The sequence below is a fragment of the Microcaecilia unicolor genome, chromosome 5, assembly GCF_901765095.1.
Source record: "Microcaecilia unicolor chromosome 5, aMicUni1.1, whole genome shotgun sequence".
Lineage (NCBI taxonomy): Eukaryota > Metazoa > Chordata > Amphibia > Gymnophiona > Siphonopidae > Microcaecilia > Microcaecilia unicolor.
The window spans coordinates 157,217,592-157,238,779 of record NC_044035.1 but is presented as its reverse complement, the minus strand read 5'-3'; the positions used below and the strand labels follow the sequence as shown (position 1 = coordinate 157,238,779).

General features: G+C 42.3%; 1 protein-coding gene across 1 annotated transcript in view; it reads left to right on the top strand.

The window, feature by feature from the left end:
* The window catches only part of MCU (mitochondrial calcium uniporter), a 279,546-nt gene that overhangs the window by 224,865 nt on the left and 33,493 nt on the right, over positions 1-21,188 (top strand). Inside the window, exons 2-4 of the mRNA XM_030203483.1 lie at positions 9,545-9,614; positions 18,630-18,800; positions 20,956-21,060. Of these exons, the coding sequence (XP_030059343.1) occupies positions 9,545-9,614; positions 18,630-18,800; positions 20,956-21,060 (346 nt within the window). The remainder of the gene's footprint in view (positions 1-9,544; positions 9,615-18,629; positions 18,801-20,955; positions 21,061-21,188) is intronic.

Below are 21,188 nucleotides of genomic sequence, written 5' to 3'. Positions count from 1 at the left end.
TCTTTAATTTCTTGCATAAATTTATCAAAGTGTTTATTGACATAATATAAAACCAAGTTGAAATGTCCTCATTTTTCAAAACAGATATCTTTCTATTATATAGAGGTCACATCAGTTCACTTTTCTTTTTTGAAGTCTCAGCTACCAGAAACATAAGATCTAGTGAACAGTTAAGAATCATGCACCACTGGTCAAGAAAAGTTTGTTCATATAAAAATAGTTGGTGCTTCTTTGATCCAGAGACCTCTGGAAGTCCTCTTGGCGCAACAATAATTGAGAATAGGTATGAAATGTAATTCGTTATGGATAATGTTTTTCTTGAGTTGTATGTCATCAACCAAATCTTTAACATCAGCAGTTTTAGCTTTAGAAGCATGAAAAAGATGCTTGGGAGCCTGTGCCTGATGCTGCTCCATCCCTCCCCCACCCCACACACAAGGAGTCCAACGGGGCAATGGCACAGGAAAAAAACCCCACCTACCACTGGCACATTTTACCAACTTCCCACAGGTTTAATAATGGCCACAACCTTTGTATAAGAAACTAAATTCTACTTACACCTAGTAGTCTGTGGCCTCATAGTTGCAAAATTCGCTGAAGAAAGCTGATGGCTGTAGGGATAGAGCAGGCCTGGAACAGGGAACAGCAGGAATATTGGATGGTATAGGGAGGGAGGGAAGGAAAGAGAGAGGGGCCAATTTTGAACAACCCACAGTTCTACCACATGCACTGTTTTTCTTTGGTTTTGCACTGTATGCAAAGTGTGGCTTCTTGGAGTTCAGTTTTTTTCTACATATTTTTATATTTAGTTTGGTTACTTATTTTTTACTTCATGAGGGGCTACCTCTGTTCATGTGTGAAAAGACTGGGTATTCTGTTAGCATCACGTGTCTGTGTAAGACTGATCTGTACTAAATCAGTGGTACTGATTCCCACACGGCAAATGTGACGAAGTCCATTCAATTTCTATGGACTTCATTGCATGTACTGTGGCTTTGTAAAAGGAGCCCTCAGCATGTTTTGTTTTTCAGTCAGTGTATTAATGTTCTGCCCACTGTAATGTTCATGGTGTGATTCCCTGGAAGTTAGCTTGTAAACATATTAAATTCTGTGGTCCAACTTAAGAGTAGTTTTTACTTTGTAGTTAAAAAAAAAAAAGTACTTTTAAGAGCTGTGCTTTATTACATTCACTTGAGTTTTTTTTCTTTTTATCAATTATCACAGATTATTTACAAGTATCCATTTGTGACAAAATATCCAAAGTAAAGAGAAAAAACAGATTTTAAACAATTAGCAAATTAACATTTACAAAGTAAAATGCTATTCCTTAGACCACCATAACAAGGGAAGTAGCTAAAATATAAAAGGAGAATCTCAAGAAAAAATAAAAGAAAAAGGCACATACCTAACAAAACCCGCTCTTCAAGTCAACAAAGGATTTTAGTTGTTCAGGAATAAAAAAAACATATTTAACTCGTAAATAACGTACAATGCATTTACATAGATACACCAAAAGAAATGACGCACCCAGGACTTTAACTCTTTCTCTAAGATCCAAGAAGGATTTACACAGTTCCTGGATAGTTTTAGTTACGTAGGGGTAGATCCATCATTTCTGACTACAAAATAATTTCTGAGCATTTTTAAAGTAAAATCTCATTACAGCATTTAGGTCTCGTTCGAAAACAAATGAAACCGAAACCAATAATGTGGATCTATCTTAATGTCAGACAATGAGTCCTCCAAAATTGCTGAAAGATCTTTTAAATCAATATTATCTTTCTGGTTTTGCTCTTAATTTCCCTGAATCTGGGCCTCCTCTGAAACTTTTTTCATAGACAAATAATAAATCTTGTTAACAGGCAGAATCTGTTCAGAAGAAAAGTTCAAATTTTCAACCAGAAACTTCTTAAAAAGTTCCATAGGTGAGACCCCAACAGGTCTAGAAGTTCAAAATCTTTAAATTTAATTTTAAATCTTATCCAGTCTTCGGTGTATAACAATATACTTAACCGGAGCATACACGGTACCTTTAATAGCTTTTACCTCCATTACCTGCTCTGTAGAATCTCTCTTCAGATTTTCCACCGTCTGAGAAAGGAGTATTTCTTTTTGGATAAGGCTTTCTACTTTTACTTAACTGCTTTTGAAGCCAGCACTTTTAAAAAGGAGCGACCCCATCTCTGTTTATGGCCATCCACGTTGTTGCTGCAATGACTGGTCTAAGTAATTTGTGAGAAGGTACAAAACCATTTTCGTCTGGATGTATTATATAATGAAGTACTTTGACAGTCTCAAAGCCAGGACTTTTGCGAAACTTTTGCTGTCTAAATTAATCAGTGAGATTGGTCTGTAATTGGCAAGGGGTACTCCAGGACTGGACTTGGGAAACACTGCTTTTGAGAAACATTTATAATACTCTGTACTAAAGCCATCTGGCCCAGGTGCTTTGTTAATTGGAGTGGAGGAGTGGCCTAGTGGTTAGAGCACCGGTCTTGCAATCCAGAGGTGGCTGGTTCAAATTCCACTGCTGCTCCTTGTGATCTGGGCAAGTCACTTAACCCTCCATTGCCTCAGGTACAAACTTAGATTGTGATCCCTCTTGGGACAGAGAAATATCCAGTGTACCTGAATGTAACTCACCTTGAGCTACTACTGAAAAAAGTGTGAGCAAAATCTAAATAAATAAATAATAAAATGGGACAAAAATTCCTTGGGTAGTTGAGAATGAATGTTCACGGTGCTGTAGTCACAGAACCTATTTCAACCAAACTGGAAATAAAAATGAACAGGAAGAAATGGCCATATACAGATACAAAAGCTCAAGTGCTAGAATCCTTTTGTAGAAACATGACTACTTCTCATACATCTTAAGCACGACGATGTGCATGTGAGACTTTCAGCAGACTATTATAATCCTTTGCAAAAGTGCAGCTATTCCAGCTTTTACTTTGTTTTTATTTGAACATGAAATTACTGGGGCTTCTCTCTGATTGAGTATTGTAGGGGTAGAGGAATGCCTTTTGGTTATTGGGGGGGGGGGGGTCCAATCTTTGCTCTCAGCTCCACCCCAACTCCTACATCTCCTCTTCCCATGCCTACCATCCCATAGTCCTCCCCCTTCCTGGCCATAGTGTCCAGTATCTCTCTCCTTCCATACCTCTCAACCTCTCTGCACCCCCCCCCCCCTCTGGTACTACTACTACTACTACTTAACATTTCTAGAGCGCTACTAGGGTTACGCAGCGCTGTACAATTTAACAAAGAGAGACAGTCCTTGCTCAAAGAGCTTACAATCTAATAGACAAGTGAACGGTCGGTCCGATAGGGGCAGTCAAATTGGGGCAGTCTGGATTCACTGAACGGTAAGGGTTAGGTGCCGAACGCAGCATTGAAGAGGTGGGCTTTAAGCAAAGACTTGAAGACGGGCAGGGAGGGGGCTTGGCGTAAGGGCTCAGGAAGGTTGTTCCAAGCATAGGGTGAGGCGAGGCAGAATGAGCGGAGCCTGGAGTTGGCGGTGGTGGAGAAGGGTACTGAGAGGAGGGATTTATCCTGTGAACGGAGGTTACGGGCGGGAACGTAAGGGGAGATGAGGGTAGAAAGATAGTGAGGGGCAGCAGACTGAGTGCATTTGTAGGTAAGAAGGAGAAGCTTGAATTGAATGCAGTATCTGATCGGAAGCCAGTGAAGTGACCTGAGGAGAGGGGTGATATGAGTATATCGGTTCTGGCGGAATACGAGACGTGCAGCAGAGTTCTGAACATATTGAAGGGGGGATGGATGGCTAAGTGGGAGGCCGGTGAGGAGTAAGTTGCAGTAGTCCAGGCGAGAGGTAATGAGAGCGTGGACGAGAGTTCGGGTGGTGTGTTCAGAGAGGAAAGGGCGAATTTTGCTGATGTTAAAGAGGAAGAAGCGACAGGTCTTGGCTATCTGCTGGATATGCGCAGAGAAGGAGAGAGAGGAGTCAAAGATGACTCCGAGGTTGCGGGCAGATGAGACGGGGAGGATGAGGGTGTTATCAACTGAGATAGAAAGTGGAGGAAGAGGAGAAGTGGGTTTTGGTGGAAAGACGATAAGCTCGGTCTTGGACATGTTCAGTTTCAGGTGGCGGTTGGACATCCAGGCAGCAATGTCGGATAAGCAGGCCGATACCTTTGCCTGGGTCTCCGCGGTGATGTCTGGTGTGGAGAGATACAGTTGGATGTCATCAGCATAGAGATGATACTGGAAACCATGAGATGAGATCAGGGAGCCCAGGGAAGAGGTGTAGATTGAGAAGAGAAGGGGTCCAAGGACAGATCCCTGGGGAACACCAACAGATAAGGGGATGGGGGTGGAGGAAGATCCATGAGAGTGAACTTTGAAGGTGCGGTGGGAGAGATAGGAGGAGAACCAGGAGAGGACAGAGCCCTGGAACCCAAATGAGGACAGTGTGGCAAGAAGTAAGTCATGATTGACAGTGTCAAAAGCGGCGGATAGTTCGAGGAGGATGAGGATGGAGTAGTAGCCTCTGGATTTGGCAAGGAACAGGTCATTACAGACTTTAGAGAGTGCTGTTTCTGTCGAGTGAAGAGGGCAAAAACCGGATTGGTAGTGTCCAGCATTTCTTCCCCACCCCCACCCCACCTCCCTCCCCTGGAGTGATGACACTGCAATTGGCAGAACAAACATCGGGGCTGGCTGGTGTGGGGTCTTGTGTATCTGCTGATATCAAGGTCTGCCAGCACCTGCTCCCTCCTAACTTCCTATTTTGGAGGAGATGGAAGCTAGCAGACCTTGAGCGTGTTCAGATGCTCAGGGCTCTGTGCTCTGCTGGCCATGGTGTGTCTATATTCCTGATTGTAGAGATGCCACCCTAGGGGAGTAAGTTAAGGAAATAAACACATTATGGGGGAGAGAAGGAAAACTTTGGGGGTGGCATGGCATCTCTGGTCTCCCCCCAGTTCAAATGCCTAAGATGTATTGCTTGATGGGGTCTTCTCAGCCTGGATACTGATCTTTAAGCTCCTAGTAAATACTAGAAAGCCACAGAATGACAGCATTTGGAAGTTTAAACACCTTTGTAGCAGTTCCTAACCAGCCCTGCTTCTTTAACTGAACTGGGATTTTTGAGTTCACTGGATGATGGAATTATAATAATTGCATATTGATTTAGCTCCCCCCCCCCCCCCCCCCAACTTTGGTGCAATGATGAGGTCACTGAGCAGTGCAGTCACTTTCAGATTGGATGGCTGGGGAAAAATGTGCTCCCAAAGATAAAAGGAAGACTTAAATGCATTGATGTGAAAAAAAGCAGTCCCAAATAAAGCCGGTAGCCTGCAGCCATTGAAAGAGGGGAGCAAGCCTGAAATGTGTCTGGTCTTAATTCTCACTGCTTCCTCTTGTGGTGTCAGCAGTTAGGCTGGAGTAGTTTCTATACTGTAGCAGAGGTGCTGTATGTATCCATGTGCTGCTTCAGCTGAGATCCAGTATGGAGATGTAATGTGCTTAAAAGATGCTTAGCATGTTGCTGTTTTCCTGCTTAAGTAGAGGAGTGTGGTAGCCGTGTTAGTCCACTCTTAAGGTTATCAATAGAAATCAAACAAAATAAAACATGGAAAAGAAAATAAGATGATACCTTTTTTTATTGGACATAGCTTAATACATTTCTTGATTAGCTTTCGAAGGTTGCCCTTCTTCGTCAGATCGGAAATAAGCAAATGTGCTAGCTGACAGTGTATATAAGTGAAAACATTCAAGCATTACTATGACAGTCTGACAGGGTGGGAGGATGGGGGTGGGTCGGAGGTAATTTATCCAGTTGCAAACTATGCCAAAATATTTCACAGGACCCCAAAGTCATCCACAAAGGAAAGATATTCAACATAAAGGGATCTTTCACTTGCTCATCTTCCAATGTGGTATATATCATTCAGTGTAAAAAATGTAACGAAGGATGCTATATTGGAGAAACAGGCCAGATGCTTAAGACAAGATTCAATTTACATAGACATCACATGAACAATACAGCCAGTAGGGCCCCCACCCCGGTGGGACAGCACTTCACAGAACCAGGACACTGTACCAGTGATTTCACAGTGAGAATACTGAAAGGTAACTTTAAAACCATACAAGAACGTAAGACCTTTGAAGTCAGAATGATTGAATATTTTAACACCCAACAGAAAGGACTTAACAAGGATCTGGGGTTCCTAACCCATTATAAACCATAAAGCTGTATGTCTCTGTTGATCACCCCACCCCTCACCTATCCACACCCATCCTGTTAGAATATCAATGATATGCTTTGATGTCCCCATGCATACCTCCGACCCAGCCCCATCCTCCCACCCTGTCAGACTGTCATAGTAATGCTTGAATGTTTTCACTTATATACACTGTCAGCTAGCACATTTGCTTATTTCCGATCTGACGAAGAAGGGCAACCTTCGAAAGCTAATCAAGAAATGTATTAAGTTATGTCCAATAAAAAAGGTGGTATCTTATTTTCTTTTCCATGTTTTATTTTGTTTGATTTCTATTGTTTTACTGCTGAAATCTGCTGTCTTGGGAACTGTAACAGCAGCAGTGTTAATATGTACATGTTCTCTGTTTTTTTCATCATAGGTGTGCAATTGATTTCTTTACTGAGTCCATCGTCTTCTAGGAAATTTGAAACATGGATTTCTGTTTAGTGACCTAGGATTATCCTTTTTTGTGGCTGTGCTTTTTGACTGCACCTTTGCTGCTGCTTATCCACTTCTCGCTAGGAATCGTCACCTGCACTTTTGTTGTTCCCTCATCAACCTGATGACCTGAAACAAGCAGCAGGGCTTTGATAATATTTAGGTAGATATAATCTGTTTGCTAAAATGGCATAATAATGGGAATACGTTATCTGTGTAACTTCTCTCCTTTAACCAGCCAGACTGTTCCTGTCAGGCCCTCCAGAAGCTATTCTGTATACTCTTCAGTGAGCTGTTCTGTGTTACTGGCAGGGTTGACCTTTGGGAAGGGTGAGCTTGGTTTAATGCCTAGGGTGTGATGAGAAGGGGTGCTCTGGGCACCCTGGTATTGCTTTTTAAGCTGGTTTGCAACCCCGGAGAGAAGAAAAAGGGCTGGCAAGAAAGCCAAGGCCCCACTGGCTGTAGAAGAGATGCCACAGCATCAGTCAATTTTTCAGTGGGGATTTCCTAGGCCCTGGTGGCTGACGACTTGGAGCAGTCATAGCTTTTGTGCCATCTTGCCCTTAGCTGCTACTGCTGCCTGTTCTGAACCTCCCTTGGGCTGCTGACTACATATTGGTGTGCAGTTGGTAGTCCACCTTGGGAGGTAAACATAATGAGAGTTGTGGGGGGTAGTAAATATGGGAAGAAGCATGGAAATGCAGAGGGGAGGAGATGGCAGAGCAGTTGGGAAGGAGAGCAAATTGGGGAGTGTAGGGGAAGTGAGGTTGCTGAATAGTTTTGAAGAGAGGTTGGGAGGGGATGGGGAGAACGGACAGAGTGTGAGAGATGTTCCCCTCTTCTTCCCCCCCCCCCCCAACTGGGGATAAAGTGGTGTCTGCTGACTTGCTTTGAGACTATCAAGAGAACAGCAATACAGTATACTGTAAAGCTTTATATAATTCTACAAGGCCGACAGAAAGTCAGCATGTTTAATATGTTAATATTACTTAAGTAATCTATAGTTCTCCGAGGACAAGCAGGCTGCTTGTTCTCACGTGTGGGGGGTCGACGTCCGTGTCGGCCCAGGAATCGGCATTTTGCAAGCAAAATAAAACAAAGTTTTGCCAGAGTTTTCTGGTGTGTGTGCACCGCGCATGCGCAGACTGGTTTCTCACCCGTCGCGTGAGCATGTCTTGTCAGTTTTCTTTTCTCTGCGTTGAGGTGTGGTAGGTTTTTTCTGCGCTCCTCTCAGGCCCAGGGAAGAGTCTTCACGAGTATTCGCTATTTTCTCCTATTTTTTTCTTTCTTTATTTTATTATCTTAAAAAAAAAAAAAGAGCTCCCGTAGTGTATTTTTAGTTTTGTCCTTTTTTAAAAGTTTCCTTTGTTTTTTCATCGTGGCCGGGTTCTTCCCTCATATTTTTTTTTTGTGCCCCTTTTCTTTTAACAGGCACAATCGCGTCTTTTGACTTCGCCGAAGCCGTTTTCCCTTCCGTCATTGAAGACACCCAGCGGCTTCAAACGTCTCAGTGCAACCGGACCATCTCAGGTACCGATACCCACGCCTGGTGTATCCAGTGCCTTGGGCCCGACCATAGCCAAGCCGCTTGTAGTCTGTGTCTTCGTATGAAGAAACGTACCCAAGCGTCTCAAGAAGCCCAACGAGAAAAGCTTTTTGGGGCTCGGTCCGGTCCTTCGATATTGACGTCGGGAAGAGAGGTAATGGCTGCTGAGAGACCAACTCACGCTGGGAGCAGTGAGGCGTCGAGTGGGTCTCCACCTGCCTCGAGGCCTCCTGTTATGCAGGCCTCCCAGGACCGACCTTCGTCGGACCCGGCCCCCTAGGAGACGTGAGGATTCCACGTCCTCATCGGTCCCGAGGAGTCTCGATGACGGGTGTCGAGCGAAGGCGAAGAAGCACCGTCATCATTCTCCTTTGACACAAGGTACCAGGAGCTCTGGGGCGTCGAGAGAGTCTGCACCCGAGAAGCGTCAGCGCCGAGAGGATCGCTCCCCCTCGATACAGGAGGTGCCGATGCGTCGGTCTCCTAGCAGCCCGATACTTACTCCTGAGCCTCCACGGATTCTGACACCGCCTGTTCCACTGACCCCGCAGCCTTCTCAGATGGCGGCTCTCGACGAGCGCATCCGGGCCTTGTTTCCAGAACTTCTGGAGGGACTGCTACGACAGTCAGCTTTGGTGTCGGGGGTGCTTGCACCTTCTGTACCGTCTGCTGCAGTGGTGTCTGGCCCTTCTGCGCTGAGGTCCCCGACTGTTAATGTGAGCGATATTCTTGTCTCTGTCCTCTCAATCCCTTATCCCTTTCACCTCAGACTGTGAGACCTGAAGCAGGAAAAAAGGAGATATGTTATTTCTCAGGCATCCACTCTAGAGATGTTAACAGAATTGAGGCAGTGAGGGAATGTGTCATCTCAGAACCCACAGAACAAAGTTATCATTTCTCAGACCTAATAACCCAAAGTGAACACACTCTGATTTGATTTTAGTTTTCCTTCAAAAATGTGTACAGCCCTTTAGAGCCAGTGGAGGCTCTGCAAGTTAAATCTGTTTTGCAAGAGGGGATTCCCTTTTGCACATTTGGTTTTGTTTTGAAGATTTGCTTTACTGATAAAACTGGACAGGTTGCAGTGGTTTACAAAAGAAAAGATAACACACCAAGTAGAAAAGATAACCATTAAAAATAGGACTGTGTTACAATAATCAAACTAATGCCAGAAATCAGTGACCAGTCCACATCTACTGTTGCAGCTAGGGACTGGCAGCAAAGAACACCCTCAACTGGTAACTTCTTGTGTGGAGGTCAGCCTGTGTGACAGAGAATCTATGTTTTTCCAGGCTTTTATTTATTGTAATACTTTTGTGCTCTGCTTCTGTAGGTGCACCAGAGACTCCCAGCATGGCATGACCAACGAGTAGTCTTTTGTAGTACAGCAGCACCCTCTGATGGTGAGTAGTTGTAATGCAATTTCCTTCATACATTTTCCTAGAATGTAAATAATCTAAATATGTTATGCCTAGAGAATGACAAGTGGATAAAATTTGTTCCTGTCCGGTCCCCGCAGGCCCAGTCTCCGTCCTCACCCCGTCCCCTCAGGTTCTGTCCCCGCCCCATCCCCATGGGCTCTGTTCTGATCTGCAGAAGCCTCAAACACTTATGATTTTATATTTAAATCTAAAGTATAGGAAGGAACAATATGTTGTGCAACTGTTGTGTTTAAATTACAAATAGAAAACAACGAGCACCTATAATAAACCCTCCCACCACCACCACCCTCTACCCTTCCAACCCCAACAATAGCTGACTTGTACCCCATGGAATCCTAATCCACCCTATTAAAATGTCCAGGGGTACAAAATACAATCCGTTCTGTATGCCCTAGAGGGGAGAAATATGCCCTATGATACACTGTTATGATTTTTTAAATCTGTGGATGAATAAGAAGTTATGAACAATCTCAGGATTCAGTCTAGCACTCCTGTCTTCCATAGTCTCTCCTGCAACAGAAGATACCTTCTTAGAAGATGTGCTGGTAGCAGGATGTACAGGATCCCCCATGCAAACTTTGCTAGCTGTGGCCAGCATGTTTGCTTGTTTTTCCAAAAAATAAAAATATTGTCGTTTGCATCCATCAAAAGTATAGAACAGTCCATTTCATTAACAGGCTTCAAAGTAGAAAGTGACATGGGGGTCAAAGTTTGTCCCCATCCCTGCGGTTACTGCAGGCCCCCGTCCCCGTGTCATTCTCTAGTTATGCATCAGAGCACGAGTCTCTATTCTGGACCTCAAGAACTGCAAACCAGCCAGGTTCTCCAGCTAACGCTAGTGAATATGCATGACAGATTTGCATACTCTATTCCTAATTGTATATATTTTAATGTTATCCAGAAAACCTGACTGGTTAGTAAACTTTGAGAATAAGTATGTCCACTTCTGCTGTGGAGGAGTGAGAATATAATATAGTTTAGACCTTGATAAATTTATATTTGAATCTAGGAGCCAATGGCAGAACTTTCATTTCTCTTCTGCCCAATTGTTACTACTCAAATTCAAGACTGATGGGTTTTCTGTAGAGGCTGACTGAGTTTCAGCTTCGGCTTCGTTGCTGAAATCAGCCCCAAATCCACGTTTGACCATTTTTCAGTTTCAGCCGAAAATGCCAATGTGTTTTAGACTGAAGCCAAACCCACTGCCCTCCCCAGGCCTACCTTTAGAAGCCCTGGTGGTCTAGTGGCTTCTTTAGGGTAGGTTTGATTTCCAATCACTCAGGGCCAGTGGAACGTAGTAAGCAGGGTATGTATGGCTTACCCATTGTGCCAACCCTGGATCTTTAGCTCTTCCCAGCTGCCCAGCTCTTTGGAATAAGTAGCGGAGCAATGGGAACATCTTTTTCAGTGCTGCTGCAATGCCTCTAGTTCAGTCATCCAATGAGTCTGGTGCGCTGGCACAGTGTACTCAGAGTCACAAATTAACTGCTTCCAGTTTCATGAAATCGAAAGTAGTTAATCTGTGGCTCAGAGGAGCACGCATTGCTGACGTACCAGATCCGTTGGACTAGGGGCAGATCAGTGGCAGTGAAAGACGCTCCAAGTATTATAGAGCAGGGCAGGTAGGTGAAAGGGGCTGGGGGCAAAAAAAAAGAGCATATGAAAGAAGGGGACTGAGTGAAAGTAAACGGGAGGAAGTTAGAGAAGCGCTGGAGAGTGTCCAGCAGCTGCAGACGCGCTTCCTATCATTTTCACAGCAGCTGTATTTTTGGCGGACCCAGGAGGCGTGAGCCACACTTGAGAGGTTGAGCCCAATACCCAGGTCACGCACCGCTCAGCCAGTCGGAGATTGCGAGCCTGGTGCAGCCCCAACAGGAGGAGAGGTGAGGGATAGTCCACAGGTGCTCCATTCCTCAGCTGCCGCTATTGTGGGAGCGGGCGAGGCAAGTATCGCAAGATCGCCTCGTTAACAACCTGCTTCACAACAGTGAGTGCTGCCAGCAACAGAGCGATGACTCTTAGCCTGCAGCCGCTGCTGGAACACCAGGAAAAACATCTGGGGCGCCACTCCGGTAAAGTTTTAGCATAGCAGTTTGGTTGATTGGGAGCTGGGGCTTTGCAACTTGAAGCAAAAAAGTCAGAGCTGCGAGACAGGAGAAAGTTTGGTTGGGGGAGGAGGGAGAAGAGAGAAAGGAGATGCTGGACCGTGGGTGGGGGCAGGCACAGGTGCCAACTTAGTTTGCAGGGGGGGGGGGGGTGCCAGAGACCCTAGCACAGGCCTTGCAGTCACTCCTGTCCATTCCTGTACCTCAGTTGGAATGGCTGCTGTGACCTTCTGCGGTAGTTTTGTTCCCGTAGCAGCCATTTTGACTGCAGATTTGGCATGGGCAGGAGCAACTCTGGATCTCTCCTGCCCTGAAGAAGTGACTAGACCACCAGAGCTTCTAAAGGTAGGCCTTTGGAGGGTGGGAAGATAATTTGTTTGGGAGGGGGGCAGAGTCTGTTTCAGTATCAGCTGAAACTTAACGGCGACTTTTGGACACAGATTAGGTTTTTGCTGCCTTCTAGTTTTGCTGCAGCTTTTGCAGAGCTTGGTTTACTAAGCTTAAGAAATCAGACTCGTAATGCACCATTGCACATTCTTGACTTAAGCCAGCAACTGCTCTCCATTTGGTGCCAGTCAAATAGCTGCCTGAGACAATTGCTATCCTTTCTGTTGTATTTTCCACAGTACAGGAGGAAACTGTCTTTTTCTAACATTGTACTGCTTATAGTGTCTGGGTTTTTTTTATATTTCTGTTTTAGTTTGTCTACTTTGTCATGTCTAATTTTGTGGTTCCATAGGCTGTATTAGGTGAGGGTCTGGCTGTGTTCTGCATGTGTGACAAGTTTTGCTAATGTATAGATTCTATCTAGGGATCAAATGAACTTATTCTAGTTTCCCAGTAGCCAGGTGTGTTTGGTAATCAAGGGCCCAGTACATTCTTTTCATAGGTAGGGTTGTTGCAGTTGAGTCCTGGGAATTAGGGCTATTGTGGTGTGATAAGCTTGCTTTTTAGATTCTGAGTGTGTTTGCAGGGTTTTATTTCATAGTGAATGGTTGTGAAATGAGACTAGCTGTTCCTAAACAGAATAGAGAATAAAACGGAATGTTGTACTGCCTCTGTATCTCCCCGTGGTGAGATTGTATCTTGAGTATTGTTTCAATTCTGGTTGTTGTATCTCAAAAAAAATGTAGTAGAACTGGAAAAGGTACAAAGGACAGCCAAAATGATTTAAGGGGATGGAATGACTCATTTGAGGAAAGGCTAAGGAGGTTAGCTCCTCAGCTTAGAGAAGAGATGGCTGAGTAGAGGTATATCTATAAAATCTTGAGTGGACTAGGGAACATTCTATGAAGTTGCACAGTAGCACATTTAAAACAGGAGAAAATATTTTTTCACTCAATGTATGTTTAAGCTCTGGACCTCGTATCCAGAGCAAATGGTGAAAGCAGTTAGCATAGCTGGATTTAAAAACATGTTGGACAAATTCCCAGAGGAAAAGGCCATAAACCATTATGGTGGACCTGAAACCAGTTTTTATCCTTGAGGTTAAGCAGCATAGAATCTTGCTACGTTTTGGGATGCCGCCAGGTACTTGTGACCTGGATTGGCCACTGTTGGAAACAGGATACTGGGCTAGATGGGCCCTTGGTCGGACCTAGTACAGCAATTCTTATGTTCTTATGTTCACTGCTTTCTGCTCCTTAACAGCACCTCTGATTGGGACCTTCAGTAGCCCCAGCCCTCACTCTTCCTAGTCTCTGTGCTCCTAAATATATATAGGGCCTTAGACAGAGACTCTACCTCTTTTGCTATTCCTCACTCCTGTCTGCAGTCACTGCACACACTGTCAAGTCCCTCCTCCCTAATGGGACTTGTTTCTACTCTGTCCACAATATTCCAGACTTTTCTGGGTTCAGACAAGCAAGATACACCCAGGGATTGGGTTGTGGGCATCCTTTTATACAAGGTTATCAGTAGGGATTGACTCATTCTTTGGTCCCTCTCCTCTTTATCGTTTAGAACATGGAACTGCTGAGAAATTTCCTTCTCTCCTTAACGTTCTTTGGTCTTCTCTTCTGTCTGATTCCACTCATTACTCCTTGTACTGACACCTCCTGGGAATAAGCTGAGACTTAGACCTTTCTTTCCTCTTTCTTCTCTGGCCTTTTTCTTCTCTTCCTTTGTATCTGACATAGTCAAGGTCCTTCATGAGCCTTCACTTCCTATATGTTTACTGGACTCCCTTTGGGGGAAAAACATCCCTTGTCTCTTCCTTACCCTTCATTTTAAAACTTCTTCCAATTTTGGGAAGCACCTTCTACTACTACTACTACTTATCATTTCTAAAGCGCTACCAGACGTACGCAGCGCTGTACACTTGAACATGAAGAGACAGTCCCTGCTTGACAGAGCTTACAATCTAATTAGGACAGACAAACAGGACAAACAAGAGATAAAGGAATATTACTGGTATTTTTCTTGATTAGCCCACCCCCTAATTTTCTTTGTGGCACTACTCTGACTCAGGGGATCCAAAATATTCCTTCTGTTACTGAAAAGGAAGCATGAAAATTGTATCAACCCTATTGCAAATTCAAATATATATATATATATATATATATATATATATATATATATATATATATATATATATATAAATAAATATATATATATATATATATATATATATATAAATAAATAAATATATATATATATATATATATATAATACAAAAATGAAAGCAAGGCTGTAGTACAGATATGATGCAAACTGTAGAAGTAAATGCTTTCCAAGCATATTGGGTGACTCTGAGCTCATATGTCAAGCTGCTCATGTATTCTCATTGAAGTCCATTAACCATAATCCTTTAGTGTCACAATATTTTTGTTCTCAAAACAGAGAAGTTTGCATAATAGATTCCGGGAGTTGCAAGCCATTTCTCCCATCACCTCTCAAGGGATGTGGATGTCAAAACCATTTCCTTCACATAACTATATCTCTACAGAAAAAAACACAAATTTCTTATTTGATTCAGCTGCTAAAGCTTAGATTGCCATGTAATTCATAGATCATAAAATTATTAAAGCCATTAGCTTCAGTTAATTACAATAAGTAGTAACTGTAAATCATAGTGAAGCATCCTCATGACAAAGATTTATAAAATCATAAATGGTGTGGAACAAGTTAAGAGTGCCTATCTATGCTGTCTGATGGCAATAGAACCAGGGTGTACTCTGTGAAACCGGTAGCAGATTTAAAATATCGTTTTCCAGTCAGTGTACAATTAAGCTGTGGAATTTGTTGTTGGAGTATTCGACTAAAGTTTAAAAGGCTTGAATTTCTGGAGGGCAAGTCCACTATTAGGTGGAGCTGGAGTTTATTTCTGGGAATGAGGAACAGGAAATTGATCGCCCCATAACGATCTGGGTACTTACCAGTGGTTCTGATTTGTACAGCATTAGAGAGATGATGCTAGACTTGCAGGTCCACTGGTCTAACTCAGCATGGTAATTTCTCTTTGCCACTGCCCACAGACTCCCCTTTCTTTCCCCAGCATCTCTCTGCTCCCATATTCCTCAGCTATTAAATCATTTAGGATCATAACTTCAAGTTTATTTTAATTTGCTACCCAGCCCATTGGTAAGGCTATCTGGGCTGTTTACAGACTGAAAAAAAGAAAAAGGATAGTGTTTTAGAAAGGCAAACATGACAACAGAGGGGAAGAAAGGAGAACTACAATGGTTGATAGAATAAGGGGGAAGGAAGTATACATGAGGGGTAATTGGTGCATTGTCAGACTGTTCTGCTTCTAATGCCTGCTGAAAGAGGAGTTGTGGCTCAACAGAAGGCATCTATGAAAAGAGGTTTCCAGATCAGCCTTAAACTGATCTAGAGATGTCTGTAGACTTAAATGCTCTGATAATTTGTTCCAGAGATCAGGAACCTGTACTGAAAAAATGGAGTGTCTGGTGCTGTCTTAGACTAGTTCCCTGAAACTAGGGGCTATGAAACTATGTGCTGAGTGTCTTGAGTATCCTTGTGCGGGGTATAGGATGTCAGCTGGGAAAGAAACCTGTGGGACTAATTTTGAAGACTAAGGTAATTTATAGGTTATACGATGAGAGAGAGGCAGCCATTGAGAGGCCTTTCAGAGAAGAGCTGTGAGTTGTGTGATCATATTTTCGTGCCTTACTGATCTTAATAGCTGTGTTTTGGACAAGCTGCAAGCGGAATAAGTCTCTTACTCTAAGCTCTTTATATAAGGAGTTGCAATAAGCAAGTTCTTTAACTGAGTGTATGATATATGACACAGTATTTATAGTCTGCCAACTCCCAACTAAATTGGTTGAAAGCGGAAATCAATAAACTTAAGTAAAAAGCTAAGTTTTTAAGTTTTTACGAAGAGAGATGTATATAGGCATAGTTTTAAACTCTAAGGGTAAGCAATTCCAAATCTGGACCGCTTGATAAAAGAAAACTGTAAAGGCTTTTTGTATTTAACTCTTAATATAGAGGGAAAATCAAGAAGATGTGAATTTCAGCTCTAAGTAGATGGAGATAAAGGAAAAGTGAATAAGCCTGTTAGATAATCTGGGCATAGACCATCAAAAAGTTTATAAACCGAGCAAGCCAATTTGTAAGATATTCGATCTTTAACAGAAAGACGATGCAAGCTCAAACAAGGAGTGGCATGATCAGATTTTTTTTTGCCAAAAATCATCTTGGCCGCTATGTTCCGTAAAACCTGTAAACCTGAACTGATAACTACATTAGTCTAAATATGATAGAACAACAGACTGGACCGAAATAGATAAATCCTTTTCAACAAAGAAAGAGCAAATACTTTTAAATTGGTGCAGTTTGAAAAATACTGACTTAATCACTATATTAATCTGAGGTGTTAAAGACAAAGTAGTGTCCAAAACAAACATGTCAAGAACTTTAGAAACCTTTTTCGCTTTCAAAACCGTATCAGCTAATGGCAATTCAGTCAGGATAGAAGAATCAGTTTGGCTTAGCCACAACACTTTGGTTTTATCTTTATTTAATTTAATGCCATGGGCTAAGCTCTGTTGTTCAATTCTATATATGCATTGAACGATAATAGGAAATGCAGAAGGTAAATCTACTTCAATAGGTATTTATAAAAACATATCGTCCGCATAAGAAAAAAAATTCACACCCAGTCGAGAAAAGGCAAAGCAAAAGGAAATCATATAAACATTAAATACATAGAAAGTGGAGAGCCCCAGGGCACCCCACATGGTGATATCTAATTGGTAGAGAATTTGTTAGCCATTTTAACTGTAATGCCTACGAGTCAAAAATTCACTCATCCAATTCAGGACCTTGTCTGACAAACCCAAAGAATTTAACTTATAAAACAAAATGTTGTGGTCAACTGTATCAAAGGCTACTGTAAGGTCGAATGGTAAAAGTACAGATGCTTTTTCATGAGCAAATAAAGCCTTTGCCTGTGAAACGATTGCCAACAGTACTATTTCAATCAAGTGACAAGATCTAAATCCAAACTGCAATGGATGTAAACAATCAAGTTTTATTCAGTAATCTTATAATAACTCAGCAATATAAGCTTCCAAAAGTTTGACCAAGAGTGGGATGCTTGCTACCGGTAAGCTAATATCCAGTTGAGGTTTCTTAAGAATAGGTGTTAAAATTGTACTCCCCCACCACCACCACCACCAACTGAGAGGAAAAAGAACCCAATATTAGAATATCATTTAGAAAATAAGTTAGCCAATCAATTATCTGACTTGTGGAGGATCACTCGAGTATGTTGAGGGATGGAGGATGCAGTAGGGATTGAATGGAGTGAATTTTAACTTATGGAAAGATTGCTGAATAACCTGCGATAGTTGATGTCTAAATGTAAGTGTTATCAAGAAAACACCAATAATTCTTATAGTACTAGTTAGGGGTATTACAGATTCACTGGGGGGGGGGGGGGGGGGTAAGGGAAGGCTCAAGTCTGTCATGGTCCCTGAAGGCTTATAGTGCTGTTGCTTTCTCTATCCTTGTTCCTGAGTGCCAATATTTCTTTCTCCTGCTCGAACAGAATAATTAAGGACAAGCAGGTTAGCAAATCCTCACTTATAGCTCACATTTGACAGAGCCCACTTGGAGAAGATTCCCCAGCTTAGATTACTCTAGAACTTCTGAGAAGCAGCTCCATGCATGTGTGCAGTTTTCCACTCATTGCTGATGCATAGGACCTCTTGTTTTTCCATGGAGTTGAATGGACATCTGCTCCTGCACTCTGTGAGAACTTTTCATACTTTTTGAGCTCACTGTTTTGTGGTCCTTGAGTTTAGTAGTCTCCCATGTTCAAGTTTTTTTTGCTTTGTTGCATGACCTTGCTTTCAGGCTTCTCCTTTCTGGGGTCCTTGACGTGGTCTTGGCTGGACATATTTTCAGTGTCCTGCCATCTTCAGAATACTTGGCTGTCTCCTGACCTATGTAGGCTGTTGTTGTGGCCTCTATCCAAGCTGTGTTTCCATTTGGCCTGCATTGTATGTTTGTAATATTTGTCTTTGTATAGTCAAGATGGACAATTCAACATCAGTGACAGTGAAATCATTTGAGTCTTGCAAAAATGATAGCTCCCAGGGTTCAGAAGGATTGCTGGTAGATTGGTATAAGGACTTGGCAGTATAAAGGGCCAGTATTTTAGTTTATAATTCAGTATATTTAGTTTGCATTCATTAAACTGCATTGAATAATATGTATAGGGTGAAACATAACCTTACCGTTAATTTTCTTTCTGCTGTGAATAACAGGAGCTGGGCTAGGAATGATGTGAGAGTGTTGTGCTTCCTTGTTATGTGCAGAACAATTGATTGTAATGTTGCTCAGTGAGAATTTATATTACAGTATCTCATGCACTTTGTGGGCGTCTGTTTCTATGTAGATGTAACTGTAGTGTACCAGAATGGCTTACCTGTGATCTCTCTCTGCTTGCCATCCCGCCGGGAGCGCTGCCAGTTTACACTGAAACCCATCTCGGACTCTGTTGGGGTCTTCTTGAAACAGCTTCAAGCAGAGGACAAAGGCATTGACCGTGTTGCTGTGTACTCAACAGGTATTACTTCAGAAGGGGAGAAGGGTTGCACACCAGTTCTTTAAACAGGTATCCCCATTTGGATGTGGTTCACAGCCAGAAATGTTTTCAACCTGAACAGTTGTGCAAGAAATCATCTCTTGGTTTTTGCCATTTTACTGAAACTCTAATATGTTAGTGAAATATCACATGTATGGTGAAATCTTTTAAATGATGGCAAATTCTAGTTGCTAAAAATGCGAAATTAAAGAGTTACTGCTAATGTGGTCCTATGGATAGGTGGACAGGAATATTTTCTTTGTGGATTATTCACCACGCAGTTCAGTAGTCTTACAGGTGTGTCATGCAACCATCATGTGCACTGAGTAGAATGAGTTTTGTAAAAATACTTGGAAAGGATTTCTAAGCACATAAATAATGTTTGATGCTCTAGTAGCCCTGAAGCTGCCTTACTTTCATTTCTTCTGCAGCAGTTCTCTGCATCTGACTGTGCTCTAAAGAGAAGCTTTCTCTCTGCTATGTTTTGTTCTCCCTCTTAGTTTAATGGTTAGTTCAGTGGCTGAACCTGGGGAACTCGGTTCGATTCCCACCATTGCTCTTTATGATCCTGGGTAAGTCACTTAGCCCTTCATTGCCCCAGATATTAAAAAACAAAAATTCTTTGATTGCGAGCCTGGGACAGGGAAGGTACCTGCTTATAGTAACTATAAACTGTTTTGGTTGTACTACAGAAAGGCGACATATCAAATGCATGACCCTTTACTGCATATTTTACAAGAGTAAATGTGAGCAATGGAAATAACAATAAAATGAGTCATCCTTTATAATCCAGTAGACACTAAAAACAGTATCTAAGCATAAAATAGAACAAAACCCATCAAACTGAAGGTTGACTGTGTAAGGCAATTGATAATGAAATAGCGCTTGCCCATCATTTTGTGTGTCTGGTAAGCTTTGCAGTAATTTGTATAATCTACGTAGATATCTTTCTCCATCTCTAGGCAGATTTCAATCAGAGGATGGCCAAATACTGATTCAGATGTATCAGGAAGCCTGTAGTCTCACTACTTGACTTTCTGAAATACTTCAGCATTTCTAATTAGTTGATGGCAATGCCCATCCCCTTGAGTTAAAAGCTTTACAACTGTTGAGAGGAGGAGATGCAGGGTACCGTTCCCATTCTTGGATTCAGCAATATTTGGTTAGCATAGTGATATTCATCAGTGGTCCCCAGGGTTCTCAAATGGGTTAGATTTTCATGCATATGAGAGAGGTACACGCATACTGTCTCAGAATGGCATTGTCACATCTGTCCTTGAAAGAGCAAAGAAGCCAACATTTTTCTTGGTGCAATTTGCATCTGAGTCTGAATCTAAATGTTATCAACAGATCTGCTTGGCTGAGGTTTGCTAACCATGTGGGAAAATTTTCTTCTGTATCTCACTCGAGAATCGGGGTGAGTTTCACACACGTGGCAGAAGGGTAAGACTGTGGAAAGCACCTGAGCTTGGTCCTGGTTTCTTCCTTTTGAAAATTACTTCAGTTAGCAATACTCAACACTTTTGCTCTGGTTTAGCCTCCATTTATTAGTTTTAAGGTACCTATTAACTATGGGGTCCTGCTTGTGTGACTGATCTCCCTGACCTCAGAGAAAGCAAAGTTGATGACCTATAACAGGTATTCTCTGAAGAGTCAGTCAGTCGCAATATCCCACCGTCCTCCTCTTAAGGAATTGCATGTTTGTTCATTCTTTCCATATATAAATTTCTGAACACACTAGTTGAAAACTAAGGCAGCTGCCAGATTGTTAACACACAATCTTGTGCATACTAGAAAGACACTTCCATGTTGATGGTCATGACGCATTTTTAAGACTTTGTTAGAGAACACCTATTATAGGTAAGGAACATTTGCTTGGTGTGTAGTGTAAATATTTGCACATCTCTGGAGACTGCAAATGATGGCACAAATGTCATTATGAACTGCTGGCTTCTTAGATAGCAAAACAGACTTTCTATAAGGAGTCCTCCACGTTTCACAGCAGTTTCCAGGGATTCCTATCTCAGGGACACAGACCTTATGGTGCGTTAGAGGACCAAGTTATTAGACATTAACTTTCTGCATGCTATAGTGATCCCCAATGATAACTGGAATGCCCTTGTATTCTGTATTGCAGATGGAACACGGGTAGCCTCTTCCACAGGCATAGATGTTCTTCTCATGGATGACTTTGAGCTTGCCATTAATAATGTAACATACATTGTGCGACCACCAAAGAGAGGTACTGGCTGTTGTGGCTAAAGGAACATGGGGCAAGAATGTGACAGCACATACTTAGTTCCAAATGTTTTGTATTAATGTAGTGAAAGCTCTGTTGTGATAGATGTATCTAGTATTTTTTTCTCTTTA